The sequence below is a fragment of the Melospiza melodia genome, chromosome 7 (assembly GCF_035770615.1).
Source record: "Melospiza melodia melodia isolate bMelMel2 chromosome 7, bMelMel2.pri, whole genome shotgun sequence".
Lineage (NCBI taxonomy): Eukaryota > Metazoa > Chordata > Aves > Passeriformes > Passerellidae > Melospiza > Melospiza melodia.
Genome location: NC_086200.1, coordinates 26,191,128 through 26,204,632, shown reverse-complemented (window position 1 = coordinate 26,204,632; position 13,505 = coordinate 26,191,128). Strand labels below are relative to the sequence as shown.

At 54.7% G+C, this 13,505-nt stretch overlaps 2 protein-coding genes across 2 annotated transcripts; one reads left to right on the top strand and one right to left on the bottom strand.

Moving 5' to 3' along the window:
* Positions 1 to 473: 473 nt before the first annotated feature.
* On the bottom strand, positions 474 to 5,615 carry PRAM1 (PML-RARA regulated adaptor molecule 1). Its single transcript, XM_063161311.1, has 9 exons — positions 5,441 to 5,615; positions 3,958 to 4,030; positions 3,489 to 3,601; positions 3,138 to 3,192; positions 2,760 to 2,862; positions 2,345 to 2,507; positions 1,758 to 1,791; positions 1,165 to 1,199; positions 474 to 709 (listed from the first exon to the last, which is right to left on the bottom strand). Exons 1-9 carry the CDS (start codon positions 5,613 to 5,615, stop codon positions 705 to 707), a joined length of 756 nt encoding a protein of 251 aa, XP_063017381.1. The 3' UTR covers positions 474 to 704.
* Positions 5,616 to 8,757: 3,142 nt separating this feature from the next.
* Positions 8,758 to 11,926, top strand: POLE4 (DNA polymerase epsilon 4, accessory subunit). The gene is made up of 5 exons (XM_063161310.1): positions 8,758 to 8,794; positions 9,604 to 9,971; positions 10,799 to 10,883; positions 11,167 to 11,208; positions 11,508 to 11,926. Exons 1-5 carry the CDS (start codon positions 8,758 to 8,760, stop codon positions 11,519 to 11,521), a joined length of 546 nt encoding a protein of 181 aa, XP_063017380.1. The 3' UTR covers positions 11,522 to 11,926.
* Positions 11,927 to 13,505: the final 1,579 nt, after the last annotated feature.

Sequence of the window (13,505 nt, the reverse complement as noted above, 5' to 3'; positions counted from 1 at the left end):
CAAAGGGAAACTTTCTCAGTGAATGAGGGAACCTCACACGGCATCTGCAGGCACAGCCCAAGGCACCAAGAGGTGATGCTGAACATCCCCACACAAATATCTGCCCCAAGGGATCCAACCTCCTGCCAGCTCTCCAGGGAAGCTGCCCCATGGCTATGAGATGCTGCTGGAGCAGCTGGTCCATAATTCATGATATTTTAGAGTATTTCTGTGTTCAGTTTGCCTCTGGTTCAGGCCACGAGTGCCACTGGGGCCAGAGTGTGGTGCAGAATAAAAGGGCAGGTGGGTCCCAGGCTGAAGATGCTCTGGGAATGGGAAAATATTAAAACCTTTATGGGCCTGATTTTACCCCTCTCTCCCCACCTCATCCCCCCCCCCAAAAAAAGGGCCATAAAACCCTCAACCAGCCATAAAATCCTCTTGAACCACGGCTATATTTTACACAGACAAAACAGAGCTACAGTGATGGTGTACAGACTCGAGGATCTGGGGCCCCCTGCCCCATGGGACAGGATCTGTGCAGCCCCAGGGGCTGAGCAGCCACGCTACTGTTCTGCTCTGGCAGGGACATGGTGGTGTTGCAGTCAGTCTCAGAGGAAGCAGAGCTCCTTCCCAAAAGGAGCCTGGTGTCTGGTGCTCTTCATGTTTCAGCCCTTGGGGTCTCTGTGGTGCTGTCTTGTGCCTGTGGCCTCAGCGTGGTTGGCTCAGCCTGCCAGAATTAGGGAAAGAGTGTTCTTGTGAGCAGAGCTGAAATACAGTTGTCTCTATTCAGCTCCATCTTCAGAGCCAACTGCCAGCCAGGGATGGAGTTTGCATGTCAGGAGAGAGTAAGTGCTCAGGAAAGGGAAGTCTGAGCTCTCTGGGGGATCAGGCACACCTCAAAGGACATTGAAGGGGCCCTGGGGCTCGCAGCAAGTGGAGGGAGCAAGCTGAGAACAGGGTGCAGAGGAGTCCAAATAATTGGGAACAGAGGAACATGAAGACTTTTAGGGAACTGTGAGTAAGTAAAGGATACCTCAGGGAGAGGAAGAGGAATTACACAGAGGGAAGAGAGAGAGAGAAGGCAGCAAAACAGCAAAGGGTCAGGAGGAGGGGAATCCTGGTGCTTGGTGTGGTGGTAACTGTGGCCAGGGAAGGGGTATGGCAGCAGTTCTGTGCACCTACCATAAATCTCAACGTCATCATAGATGTCAGTGTCCCTGCAAGCACAAAGACAGGGTGCTGTGGGCAGTGTGGTGTCCCATGTTCCACCATCTCCCAACCCTGAGGCAAGGGTCAGCTCCTGCTGCCTGGTCTGTCTCAGCTCCTGCTGACCTGTCTCTGGACTCTGGTGTCCACCTGCAGCCCCGTTTCCCCTCCCTGCATGGCTGGGACCATCTGGAGTGGGGTTAAGGTGGCTCTGGCCCCTCTCAGGATGGTGGCTTCATCCCAGGCTGCCAGGAGCTGCAGACCCAGCTCTGCAGAGGGGCTGCACCCTCATCCTGTCCCAGCAGCAGCCTCTGAGCAGTGTCTGGGCAGGTCCCACACGAGGGGCCACAGCCTGGGCAGTGCTTCCAGAGTCCCAGGGACAGAATGTCTCCTGACACCAAAAATGGCAGATTCCACCCCAGGGGAACCTGCTGGTGTTAGGCTTGTGGTCCCAGCCTGAGCTGGGTAGTTTTGAGCTGTCAGCCAGGACTAGTTTGGTGCTGGCCACTCATGGAGCAGCTGTTGTAGCTGATGGAGTGGAGATGAAGGGGCTGGGAATGGGTACTCACAGAGGCAGCATCACAGCCCGGGGCACGTAGCCATCTGCAACAGAGTGAAGAAAAACATGTCAGGTTGTGCTGGGAACCAGGGCATGAGCAGGAATCACCCCAGCACCTGCCCCTGCCCAGGGTTTAGCAACACCTCACATTCCCAGACAGAGCTGGGACAAGAAGGAATCCAGCTCTGGGCAGCCCAGCTGGACCCTCAGCAGGAACCTGCTCTGGGCAGAGTCAGGAAGGAGCTGCCAGGCTGAATGGCAGCAGGCAGGGAAGAGCCTGAACCCTTCCCCTCTGCCTGAGCAACCTCCAGCCCATTCCACCTGGAGGCTTCGAGGACTGACAAAGCTTCTAGCAGAGGGAAAGGACAAGCCCAGCTCACAGCAGAGATGCTGCTGTTGAGTGGAAGGAAGAGCAGGATATTTGTGCAGAGAAAAGTGGGAGCCTTCTCAGGATAGCAGGGTACCTGTCAGATCTGTCTAACAGGGGGAGGAGATCTGCCAGCGGGTCTGTCAGGGCATGTTTGCACGAAGAAGCTTCTTCCCAAAACTGTGCTCTGCTCCCTGCTGCGGGCGAGCCCCATCCCCCTGCAGACTTACACCTCCTCTGGCTGTTCCGGCAGAGGATTTGCTCCCGATTTGTGAACTGAATGACATCAAGGATTTCTCCCGGTCTCAGTGGCAGGTTCTTCGCTCCGCCCCTCTTCTCTGTCGCTGCAGGGTCGACCATCATCTGAGTCAGGACTTTGATGCTGCCTTCGAACTGAAACACAAACAGCAGTGCCCATGGGGAGCTGAGTCAGGCAGGTCTGACCGCTCTCCCTCCTTGAAAAAGAACAGATTCCTCCTGGCCAAATGGTCTGTGGGACTGCTCTGACCTGGGGGAACAAGGCAGGGTGTGATCCGGGTATCACTGGTCCCTGAGGAGCACAGCTCCTTTCTGCCATTGCACTGCACCCTTCCCAGAAGGGGAGAAGAAGCTCAAAGGGAAAAGTGATCACTCACTGCTGCTCACCTTGAATTTCTTCTGAAACCCCCTGTCCATCTTCTCTTCCTTCTTGCATGCCTTGAGTGTCATGGTCTTCATCTTCTGGGAGACCTGGGATTCTCTGCAGCCACTGAAAGCCATGGGAAGGTTCAGATGACCCCACCCCATGCTCTGCTCCCCCCCATCCCCTTCTCCCTCCTGGCTGCTCCCCACTGCATTTCCCTGCACCAGCCCTGGGGCTGTGGAGGCTCTCAGGCCAAGGTGTGCAGCCTGCAGCTTGTGCTCTTCACCACAGACCTTCCTATTGCAAGCCCAGCAGAGAACATTGAAGCAGCAGCTTTGTCAGAGCAGCAAGGAGCCCTGGCCATTTTGGGACCCTTAGAAAGAGTAAAAAAGCCCCTTTACCTCTGTGTAGCTGCCAGCAAGGTAACCCTGTTGGAGGCTCGGCCAGCATTTCCACCTGTAAAACCAAACCCAGGGAGAGTGCTGCCATGAGGCTGCTGTGAGGTGGAAACACTTCCCAAAGCAGGGTACAAAGAGCAGCAAGAGCTCTCTCCTCCTGGGACCAAATCCTGAGTTTGCCCCCAAGTCTGGGGGGATCAGGGCTTCCTGTGCCCATTTACAAGAGGAAGCCAGTGCCCTGCCGTGGGCAGCAGCAGGCTCAGCACAGACCCTGCTGCTGCCCATGGCTCGCTGGGGCCTCACAGCTCTTGGAGCTGCAGGTGTCACCCCAAACAGCATCCAGGCTGTACTCACCTCCTCTGGGGCAGGGACACACAGACAGCTGGGACACAGAAGGCAGCACAAGGCCCGGGCTTCTCCTGGCCAGCTCAACAGACTCAACATCGTCGTATATCCCATCTTCATCCCTGCAGGGAGGCAGAGCACAGGAGGTGCTGCTGCAGTGGGGGCTGAGGGCAGAATCAGGAGGAGGATTGGGCTGGCCATGGACTGGCCCTGGCTCTGGGCCAGAGCAGGACAGCAGCCCCGTGCCCTGTGCCAGCAGCTCCTCACACAGCTGGATGTGGACAGGCAGCAGCGTGCAATGGCCACAGTGAGGTAACACAGCCCCAAGGCATGGCCATCTTCACACTGTGGGAGCTGCTTCCACACCCTGGGCTCCAGCAGCAGGCAGGAAAACCCAAACATCCTCTTGCTGTCACATCTTGTGCCCTTCCCAGGGGCTTGGCACAGCCTGGAGCAGCAGGGCTGCCTCAGTCCTTACCCCGTGGCACTCGGAGCATCCTGCAGTGGGAATCGTGCAGGCACTGGTGCAGCACAGCCTGGTTGCAGGGGACCTGTGACAAACAACAGAGCAGGAGGGAGCAGGGAGGGATTATTTCATATTTTCTCCTCAGCTCTATCAGCCATCCTGAGGTGAGAGCCACTCTGGGCTGGATTCAGTGCAGGAGGAGGTGGGGAGATAAAACTGACTACACGTGTTGACCAGGGATTTTCTTCCAGCACACCAGTGCACAGCTCATCAGGTTCCTCACTGAGGACCCTGATTATGTATTTCCCAGTTTGCATATTTCTAATGTTACTTTTTTTCTGGACAAATGATGGAAGGAGAGGGGAAGAGGCCAAAACAGGTATCATGAATGTGGAAAACCCCTAAATTTCAGATATGTACCAGAGTCAGGGCAAGTCCTGGATATGTCCACATGCTCAGGAGCATCATCAGTCAGAAGATACTGCTGCTCCTTTTAGGATTGCCAGCATGACCACACCCCTGCTAACAAGCCTTTATTTGTATCACAAGCCCTGTCTCCAGCCTGGTCAACCAGACCAACCAAAAATGGGCACAAAGTCCTGAGTACAACATCAAATCTCTGCTACTTTACAGTACCAAGTAATATACAATCACATACTTGGCCCTAAAAATCATAAGATTGCCCTAAGAATTAACAAAAACTATCAAATCAAGGCAAGGTGTGATTCTAGATGTTGCAGCTTGCCTCAGGACCCATGAGACAAATAAATACCTGTAGCCAGTCATGTGAGAATCTCCCAGCACAACAGCATGGCCAGCCCTGATAACACCTTTTAATTATAACATAGACCAGCTCAATTTTTCAGTTCTCTTAAGGAAAGGAAGGGAAGTCTACTCTCATGGTTAGAGAAACCAAGCAAGAAATGGCATTTGAAACAGCTCTCATCACTGTGGTGTGGATTAGCAGAACAGCAGCTGTGAGAAAGCACCACAGCAGCCTGGCTCTGGCAGTGTCTGACTGGCACCTCCCCTGCTGCTCCTGCCCATCACCCCAGGCCTGCCCAGGCACCTCTGGGAAGAGTCTGGCCCCATTTTCTCCCCGTTAGGTAGCTGGGGCAGTGACATCTCCCCTTCTTCCCTCTCCTCCCAGCTGAACAAGCCTGGGTCTCAGCCCTTCTTTCTCCATGTGCTCCAGTCCCCAGCCATCTTGGGCTCACTCCAATTTGGCAATATCTCTTATCTTACATACTCCAACCTTACTTCCTACAAAGATTCCAGAGATGGAAACTTGTGCCCAGCCAGGGACAGGGCACTTTGTTTCTTCACCTGCCCTCCTTCTCTCTCATTCTCATGCTATTGCTTATCCAAGTCCCACCTCTCCATAAGCCCTCCCAGTGTTTCCCTCTCCCAAGAGCTGCAGGCTCTAACTGGGGAGATTTTCCCTCCTGAATGAGCAGTGCCCTTTGCTGAGAGGCTTTTCTGTGCCTGGCCATACCCAGCTGTGCACTCCTTGGTGGTTCTGTGGCAGGACAGATGGACGTCCCAGGCCGTGCAGCTGCTCTGAACTTTGCCAAATCCACATCAGGAGGGCGCTGGGGTTTGCCTGGCTTCGCCCCCAGTGCCCTGACATGTGGCAGAGGCTTCCTCCTGGGCAGAGCTGGGTGCTCCATCCTCTGGGGGCTGCCCACAGCGAGCAGGGGCGCTGCAGCAGCTGCACCCTTGGCAAGAACCGCTGCAGCCCCCTTGTCTTTGGCAGGTGGCCGTGTCTGCTGGGCTGCCTTCCTGTGGGGAGGATCAGAGCTGGCTTCCACCCTCTTGTTCAACACATCTCCTCCTGGCTTTGCAGGCACTGGGTGGAAGTTGCCACCGGCAGCCGTCCCCTTCTTCCCACACACCGCTGGGGCCTCGCAGGCAGAGTGAGGTGAGTGCTGTCCCAAACTCTGACCTGCACTGTGGGCTGGAGGGGCCCTGCTGCAGTCCCTCCTGCTCCAGGGGGCCTCCTGAGGAGGATCACCCTTGGAGGCCACGGCAGGGGTCTGTCCTGGCTCTGGTCCATGAGAGGCTGCAGGGTGACCCTCTGGCCAGCCACCCACTTTGGGAGGTTCTTTCCTGTTCTGTTGGAACTTTGCCCGAAGGTGCCTCACCACGGCGTCTCTCCCCTCCAGAGGCATCTGCAACCATTAAGAAAAACAGTTCCAGTTTAAACACCATGGAGGAAAATGAGTCAAAATTCCCCGTGGGGAGTGTGGTACTCCTTCAACATGGTCTCACTCTAAGTCTTCTCCAAAAAACAAGGTCTTTGCTCAAAAAGGTCCTGAATATATCTGAGTAAACAACATGAGGCTGCATCAAACTGGGACCAGGTTACCTCACGAGGGCATCCAGGAGACCTTTCATGGAGTCTTTTGGTCTGGTCTACCCTCTGTCCACAACCAAGGACCATCAAATCAGAGGGACTGTGTGGCATTCACATTCTCTGAACAGAGAGAGAGAGATCACTCTCTCTTTCAGGGTTTTTTCCTGGAGAAGCACAGAGAGAAGAAGAGAAAACAATTCTTATCTCTCCTTGCTGCTCCTGTTGTTTTTGCACATGTGGAATGTGTTAGGAAGATTGTTTACCTGAAGGGATTTGTCAATTGATTCTGCTGAGGATTGTTATGTTTCCTTGGCCAATCACTCAAAGCTGTGTCCTGACTGTCTACAGACAGTCACGGGTTTTTCTTTAGTATTCTTTATAGTATATTATCTTTATTATAGTATAGTATAATGCAATATAATATAGTTTTAATAAAGCAATTACTCAGCATTGTGAATCAATGGAGTCAGGTGCCAATCATTCCTCACCACAGGGGCACCCTACATCACTACACGTGGTGACCTCCGATGTTGGCTGAAGAACCAGGGCCTGGATGGATCCCCCGGATTCGCAGCCGAGGCTGAACACAAAAGGTTTGCTGCACACTCACGGGAATGTGTCTGCTGATCCTCTGGTGAGTCACAGATGGGAGACACCCCTCAAACCTCGGCTGAGACCCCGGGACCCTGCACAACCCGCCTGCAATCTGACACTGGCTCCACCGAGAAGGGACTGTTAACCCTTCCCCTCCCGATGATAACAATTCCACAGGACTGGGTGGCAGTAGCAAAGCTCCTGAGGGCAGAATCTGAGCTCCAGAGATTCCCAGGGATCAGATGGGAGCAACCTGCCTTGCCGTGGTCCTGTTTTCCGAGATGAGTCGGTGGGGGAGGCTGCACAGGGCCATCGGATCCCTCCCGGAGGAAAAGCGGGGACGGCCCTGCGGGGACACGGCAGGCTGCGGGCAGACACGACGAGGCCAAGGGGCGGCAGGGTGCCCTACTTTCCTGACACGTGTCTTTCCTGTGCGGTTCACACTGAGCACACACAGCCAGGACACGGCTGCTCCAGCGCAGAGCTGCCTTTAGCTTCGCTTCCTCAGTGACCAAACTCCCCCTTCCCTGGAGCCTGCAGAGAAACTGCCAGGAGGAGGCTGAGAACAGCCCCTGCAAAAAGGCTGCCAGGTTGGAGGGGTGGCACAAAGCCATGGGATGGGGCCACATCTTTCCTAATCTTCTCATGGACTTTGTGAGAGGGGAGGGATCACCTTACCCTCCCCATCTTTCTCCCATGCCCCTGTCCCCATTCCTCAGTGTCCCTTTGCACCGGGGCTGGCTGCCTCGCTGGAGCTGTACCCTTTGGATTTGGAGTTTTTATCCTTCTGGGATTTCAGTTTGGGTTTGTGATTGCATAATTATTTTTTTTTTCAGAGAAAAAATTTTTAAAAAAGGGAAAGGCTGATATGGAGAGAAGCTGATGCAATATTTTTAGGCATAATAGATCAAATGTATATATACAGACCTACAAAAGTGCAAGTTCCCCAGGAAAACACCCCAGTTTTCCTGGTAAACCCTCAAATGCAGCACTTGGTATAGCAGTGCTGAAGCAGCATGAATTTGTCATTTCCTGTATATCAGCACGGGGGCTTTCACTCAAATTAGTGAAAAATCAACGTTTTCCAGATTCCCAAACATGCTGTTGGGATTTTTGACACCTGAATGATTTGGTGGTTTGTAATGATCATTTTTAGGCCTGTTCCATGAGCTGGGACTTGCTCAGAGCCCTCGGATGTACAGCACTGCCATCACTGTGATCAGTTCCAGGTTTTCCAATCCATTTTGTGCTGGTGGGAGCTCTCCTGGACTTGGTGGGAGTGTGGCCGCCTCCTTTCACAGATGTTTATATTCAACCTAAGTTCACCCAGCAAACCTTCCTCCGAGCCCAGAAACTGGTCAGACACCTTCGAAGCTCCATCCAGCTCAGATGTACAGAAGGACTTGGCCTTTCAGGAGTGAGGTTGTTGATCCAGCCTCTCACAAGGACATCCCCAAAACCCTTCCAGCCAGGCCCAGTGTCCCATCCCATGTCCACTCTAGCCCAGGTCTGGTTGTTACTCACCATCTTCCATCAGTGGATGCTTTCCTGTGTGCTCACCTCCTTGCTGAAGACCACCTGATGCATTCTGGACAAGCCTCTCTGAGGTGCCCTGCCTTGAAACCAGCAGCTCTTTCCTAACAGCTGGTGAGGAGCTGTGTGCAATGCCAGGAAGTTGCTTTTGCCTGATGAGACCTGGTGAGACCGCACAAGGAGGAGGAGAAAGAGGAGGAGGAGCAGCTCTTGGTACACTGCTGGTTTGGCTCTGCTGCTGTTTGACACTTGCAGCCCACCAAGTCCTGCTGGCCATAAGAGGAGAGCCCCAGTTTTGTGAACTGCAGGATGGGGAGGGAGGGTGGGCAATGTCCTTGTCCATGGTGGCCCAGGATTCCTCTGCAGGTCAGGTCTCAAAGCTGCACAGGACTTGCGGGGTGGGGAGGTGCAGAGGGTGCTCAGCTGAGCTCTGTGGGAGCACAGAAAAGCTGCGTGAGGGCCTGTGGCTCCCTGGAATCAGGCTCTTCATGGGGGACATGAGCTCGGCTGGAAAGCCTAATTCCTCTGGGAAGCAAGGGGAAGCTGTGCACGCAGGGTGCTGTGTCGGGCCAGCACCGTGTCCAAATGTCCTGGTGTCACCGTTTACTGCCTCTGAGGCAGGAACAGTCTGACACCCTGGCAGGGGTGCTCTGGCCTGCAGGTTGGTGCTGGTGTCCCCGCTCCAGGATCTGTGTGTCCCTGCAGCCCTTTGGGACAGCGTCCCACCAGCAGTGCCCGAGATGGCTCCTGCCTGCAGATGGTTTAAGGATAAGATACAGTTTGAGGACATGGGGAAGGCTGGGGCGGGCACCTGTTGGCCAAGGGAGGTGGTCCTGGGGGTCCTGTGGAGGGTGGTGGGCACCCTGGGAAGCATTGGAGGGCTTGATCCCACCAGCTGGAGATGGGATGGAGAGGGGATGGAGAGGGGGTGCCGGGAGGTCCCACAGGGGACCCACGGGGAGCTGACTCTGGGGCACAGCACGGACAGACAGCAGTGAGGGCCGCCCCAGCTGCCCCACTGCTCCTGCCGCTGCAACGGGGCGGGCACAGTGTCCCTGTCTGTGCAGGGAGGCACCGAGGGCCGTCCGTGGGGAGGGCCGGGATGGGGCTGTGCGGGCTGTGTTAGGGGACACGGTGAAGGGGAGGATGAGGGGCCGTTTGGGAATGGGATGAAGGGGAAGACGAGCCGCGGCGTTTGGCGCCGGCCCGAAGCGGAGGAGGAGGGGCCGTGCTCGGGGCCGGCGGCGCCGCGGGGCCCGGCCGGGGATGCAGCGAGGCCCCGCCGAGCGCCGCCCGGCCCCGCGGCCCCGCGCAGGCGCAGCGCTCGGGCGGGATGGCAGCGGCGGCGGCCGTGCCGGGGCCGGGCCCGGGGCCCGCGGAGGCGGCGGCGCCCGGGGAGGAGGCGGCGGCCGCGGGGCAGCAGGGCCCGGGTCCGGCCCGCCTGGCCCGGCTGCCGCTGGCGCGGGTGAAGGCGCTGGTGAAGGCGGACCCGGACGTGACCCTGGCCAGCCAGGAGGCCGTGTTCGTGCTGGCGCGGGCCACGGTGAGGGGCGGCCCCGCGGCTCCTGGGCCCGGGTCGCTGCGGGGATGCTGCTCCGTCTTGCCCAGGAGGATTTTCCTTCTCCCAGGGACCCGCGGGGCGGCTGCGGCCGGCCCGAGCTGGGGAAGGGGCTGGAGCTCCAGGAGAGGCTGAGGGGGTGGGAAGGGGCTCAGCCCGGAGCAAAGGAGGCTCAGGGCGGCCCTTGTGGCTCTGCACAGCCCCTGCCAGGAGGGCACAGCCGGGGGGCGTCCGTCGCTTCCCCCAAGCAGGAAGGCACAGGACAAGGGGAAATGGCCTCAGGCTGCGCCAGGGGAGGTTTGGGATATTGGGGAAATTCCTTCATGGAGAGAGTTGTCAAGCTCTGGCACGGGCTCCCCGGGGCAGCCACCGTCCCTGGAACTGTTCAAACAATGTGGCACTTGGGGACAAGGCATGGGGGTGAATGTGGAGGTGGTGCTGGGCCGGTGGTTGGACACAATGATCTCCTGAAGGATTCCTGATTCCCTGAAGGATTCCCTCCTCCTGAAGGATTCTATGATTCATCTGCTGAGCACAGGACACCTTTCCCCCTTCGGAAGGTGCCCTGGGAGCCCCTGGTGTGGAGTGGGTCTCCCAGAGACTGTGGGAGCTTCCCAGCTCTCTCCCTCACTGCTTGTCCTGGGCATCACTGCCTAGCCATTTCCTTTGGTATTTTCACACCTGCTTACTAGGAATGAGTAATGTTAGGATGAAATTCTGAGCTAATCCTGAAGCCTTGTAGGACCTTTCTTTTTCCTCAGGATATTCTCTCTCTCCTGTCCCGTGTGAACCTGTCCCGTTTTGCCTTGCAGGAGCTGTTTGTTGAAACCATAGCCAAAGATGCTTACATGTATGCCCAGCAAGGAAAAAGGAAAACCCTGCAAAGAAAAGACCTGGGTATGGGAGCATGTTCTGTGCTGTTCTTAGCAAAGGGTTGCTCCAATGGGGGATTTGCCCACCTGTCTGGAGGTGCTGAAGTAATTATGGATTTATTCTTTCTTTCCCTGAAGATGGGAGAGACAAAGACTACACTAATAATTTCACACACCATCTCCAGATCAAATAAATCTCTTTGAAATTGGTAACTGTGTTATGATGTAATTTCAAATGCTGCAGTTTGGAACATATGCAAAGATGGAGTTAGTTTATCTATTTTAATTGTTCTCAATTTGCTTTTCAGATAATGCCATTGAAGCTATTGATGAATTTGCTTTTTTGGAAGGTGAGTTTCTACTTGATTTCAGTGTTTTATGTAATAACCTACTTAGGAGAGAAAGAACTGAATCATTTGCAAAGCTCTCTGTTTCCCCATCCTCAGTAATTCCTAGTGTGGCTTGGAATGGCTCAGCTGGACCCTGAGGCACGTGCAGTAGTTGGGGTTTTTTTGCTAGATTTGGTTTTACTCATGTGTGATTTGCTTAAAATTTAAAGTTTTCTTTTGCCAGTTTGTAAACAAGATTTATTTGTTCACAGAATTGCACTTCTAATTCTTGAGACTGTAATGTGTTTTTCCATTTTCAGGTACTTTGGACTGAGCAGGACAGGAACAGAGCTCTCTGGAGATTGCAGAGGTGGTGTGAGATGGAAAACAGGATGCCGAGAGTTCAGAAATAATTCCTAGAATTGAGACATGCAACCATGATATTTTTTATAAAGTTGTTGTAAGTTCTTTATTTAAAATGGATATTTTTTCATAACTATTTTGTATGTCCCTTCCCATGTGGCTGCCGTGCAGCTCTCTGCTCTGGCCAGGTTACACAGCAGTTACTCCCAGTAGCAGTCCCAGCCTCTCTGGATACTCTGCAGCACCACGGAGCTGTGAACAGAGAGTGGCTTGGCTCAGGTGCCCAGGCACAAGGAATTTTTTTTTATTTAAATGTGGATTTTGTTAATATGTTTGTCTCTTAACACAATTAAATTGTTGATGTTGTTGGTGTTGAGCAGCTGTGCTGATTCCTGCTCTGGGCTGGGGTTCCTGTAGCCTGGTGGGAAATGGTTTAGTTTTGGTAGGATGCCTTCTCTAGCATTTTGGTTTTGCTAATTGTTTTCTCAAGGCATCCATCCCAGAGAAACCCAGCTGTCCTCCAGGAGCTGGGGATGAGCAGGGGAGCTTGGCTTGGCCCGAGGGCTGAGCAGCTTCTCTAAGTGTCTGTGGCTGTTGCACTTGTAAGTAATTGTAGGAAAAAAACCCAAGCCAATCCCCCAAACCTCATTTTGAATGCCAGGGGAGTGTCCGTGCTGCCATCACTGTTCTCGTGTGTGCTCCCACTCCTGAATCTGGCAAAACATTTTCCCTGGGACCTGGATCTGTTCCCTGCCCCGAGCCTGGAGGAGTTGGTGCAGAGACCCTGAGTTCTTGGTGAGGATCTGAGTCCATCCTTGTTCAGGGGCACTGCTGCCACCAGCCCTGTCATGGGCACCAGCACTGCCAGGACTCTGCTCACTGGAACTTTTCCACTTTAGTTAGAGCTTTCCTCCCTGGGGTTAACAGCAGAACTGTGTGGCTGTGGGGGACATGCTGCCATCCCTGCTGGGACATGTGCTGCTGTGTTCCCAGCTCTGACTGCACTTGGTGTGGGTTGTCCCCAGATAAAACCATTGCATGGGATGAAGGAGGATGAAGGATGCACGCTCTTTCAAATGAGGATGTTTGAGAGTGGCTCCCAATCACCACAAACTTAAATTAGTTTGGAAGTGGTGATAAGAACAAGGACCCCTCAGGGGAGCTTCCCCAGGCTGTCAGCAAATCCAGTGGCTCTCAAGAAACACTTGGAAGTTTGCTAAGAGCCTGATCCAAGCTGGGAGCACAATCCTGATCATGGGGGAGAGATGCTCATTTCCCAGGGCCAAGGTGTTTGTTCAGATCACAGTGAGGACATGTGTCAGGATGTGTGAGCCTGTGTGGCTCGGAGCTGTCCCCTTGTCACCTGCCAGGGAGGGCAGGGGTGTGTGTCAGAGGTGCTGGAGACTTTCCTGTGCTTCCCAGGGTGCAGCATTGCAGGACCCACGAGCTGTGGTCTTCCTCACAGGGCTCTTGCAGGCTCCCAGCTTTGCCTGTGAGTTCCTTTTCCCTTCTTGGCCTTTGGCAGGGAGGGCAGGGCTGTGCTGTGGGGCTGTGGGGGCTCTGCTCACACACGGTGCTGCTGTGGTTGGTGTGAGCTTCCCACGGGGAGCAGCACGGAGGGGTGGCTGCCCTTGGCAGGCAGTGTGGGGTTGTGTCAGGAGAAGCTGTGCAGGAGTCTGGGGGTTTAGTGCCCATGAGCTCCTTTGTGCTGTGGGAGGGGGCTCCTTTCACCCAGGTCTGCAGAAAGGTAGAAATGAAGAGAGCAGATGAAAGGGGGAGAAACAGGGCAAGTGTTTTCCTGGAGTAACTAAACAGGGTGTTCAGCCCACCCAGCCAGGGTCAGATGTGTCCTGTCCATCTGTAATAAAATTTCTTCTTTGTGCTGGAGCCATTTTGTTCAGGATAGGGGGCAGCTGGAGCTGCCTCATCCCAGGTCAGGCAGAAATGGGGGGGAA

Bases quoted from the DNA above. Each gene is read 5' to 3' on its own strand.
- PRAM1 (XM_063161311.1), bottom strand. From the start codon at position 5,615: ATGGAGCACCCAGCTCTGCCCAGGAGGAAGCCTCTGCCACATGTCAGG. The intron at 2,863-3,137 runs GTAAAGGGGCTT...CATGGCTTTCAG, and splicing joins TTGCTGGCAGCTACACAGAG to TGGCTGCAGAGAATCCCAGG. The intron at 1,200-1,757 runs GTGAGTACCCAT...TTGTGCTTGCAG, and splicing joins CGGGCTGTGATGCTGCCTCT to GGACACTGACATCTATGATG.
- POLE4 (XM_063161310.1), top strand. From the start codon at position 8,758: ATGTCCTTGTCCATGGTGGCCCAGGATTCCTCTGCAG. The intron at 9,972-10,798 runs GTGAGGGGCGGC...TTTGCCTTGCAG, and splicing joins TCGTGCTGGCGCGGGCCACG to GAGCTGTTTGTTGAAACCAT. The intron at 10,884-11,166 runs GTATGGGAGCAT...TTTGCTTTTCAG, and splicing joins CCTGCAAAGAAAAGACCTGG to ATAATGCCATTGAAGCTATT.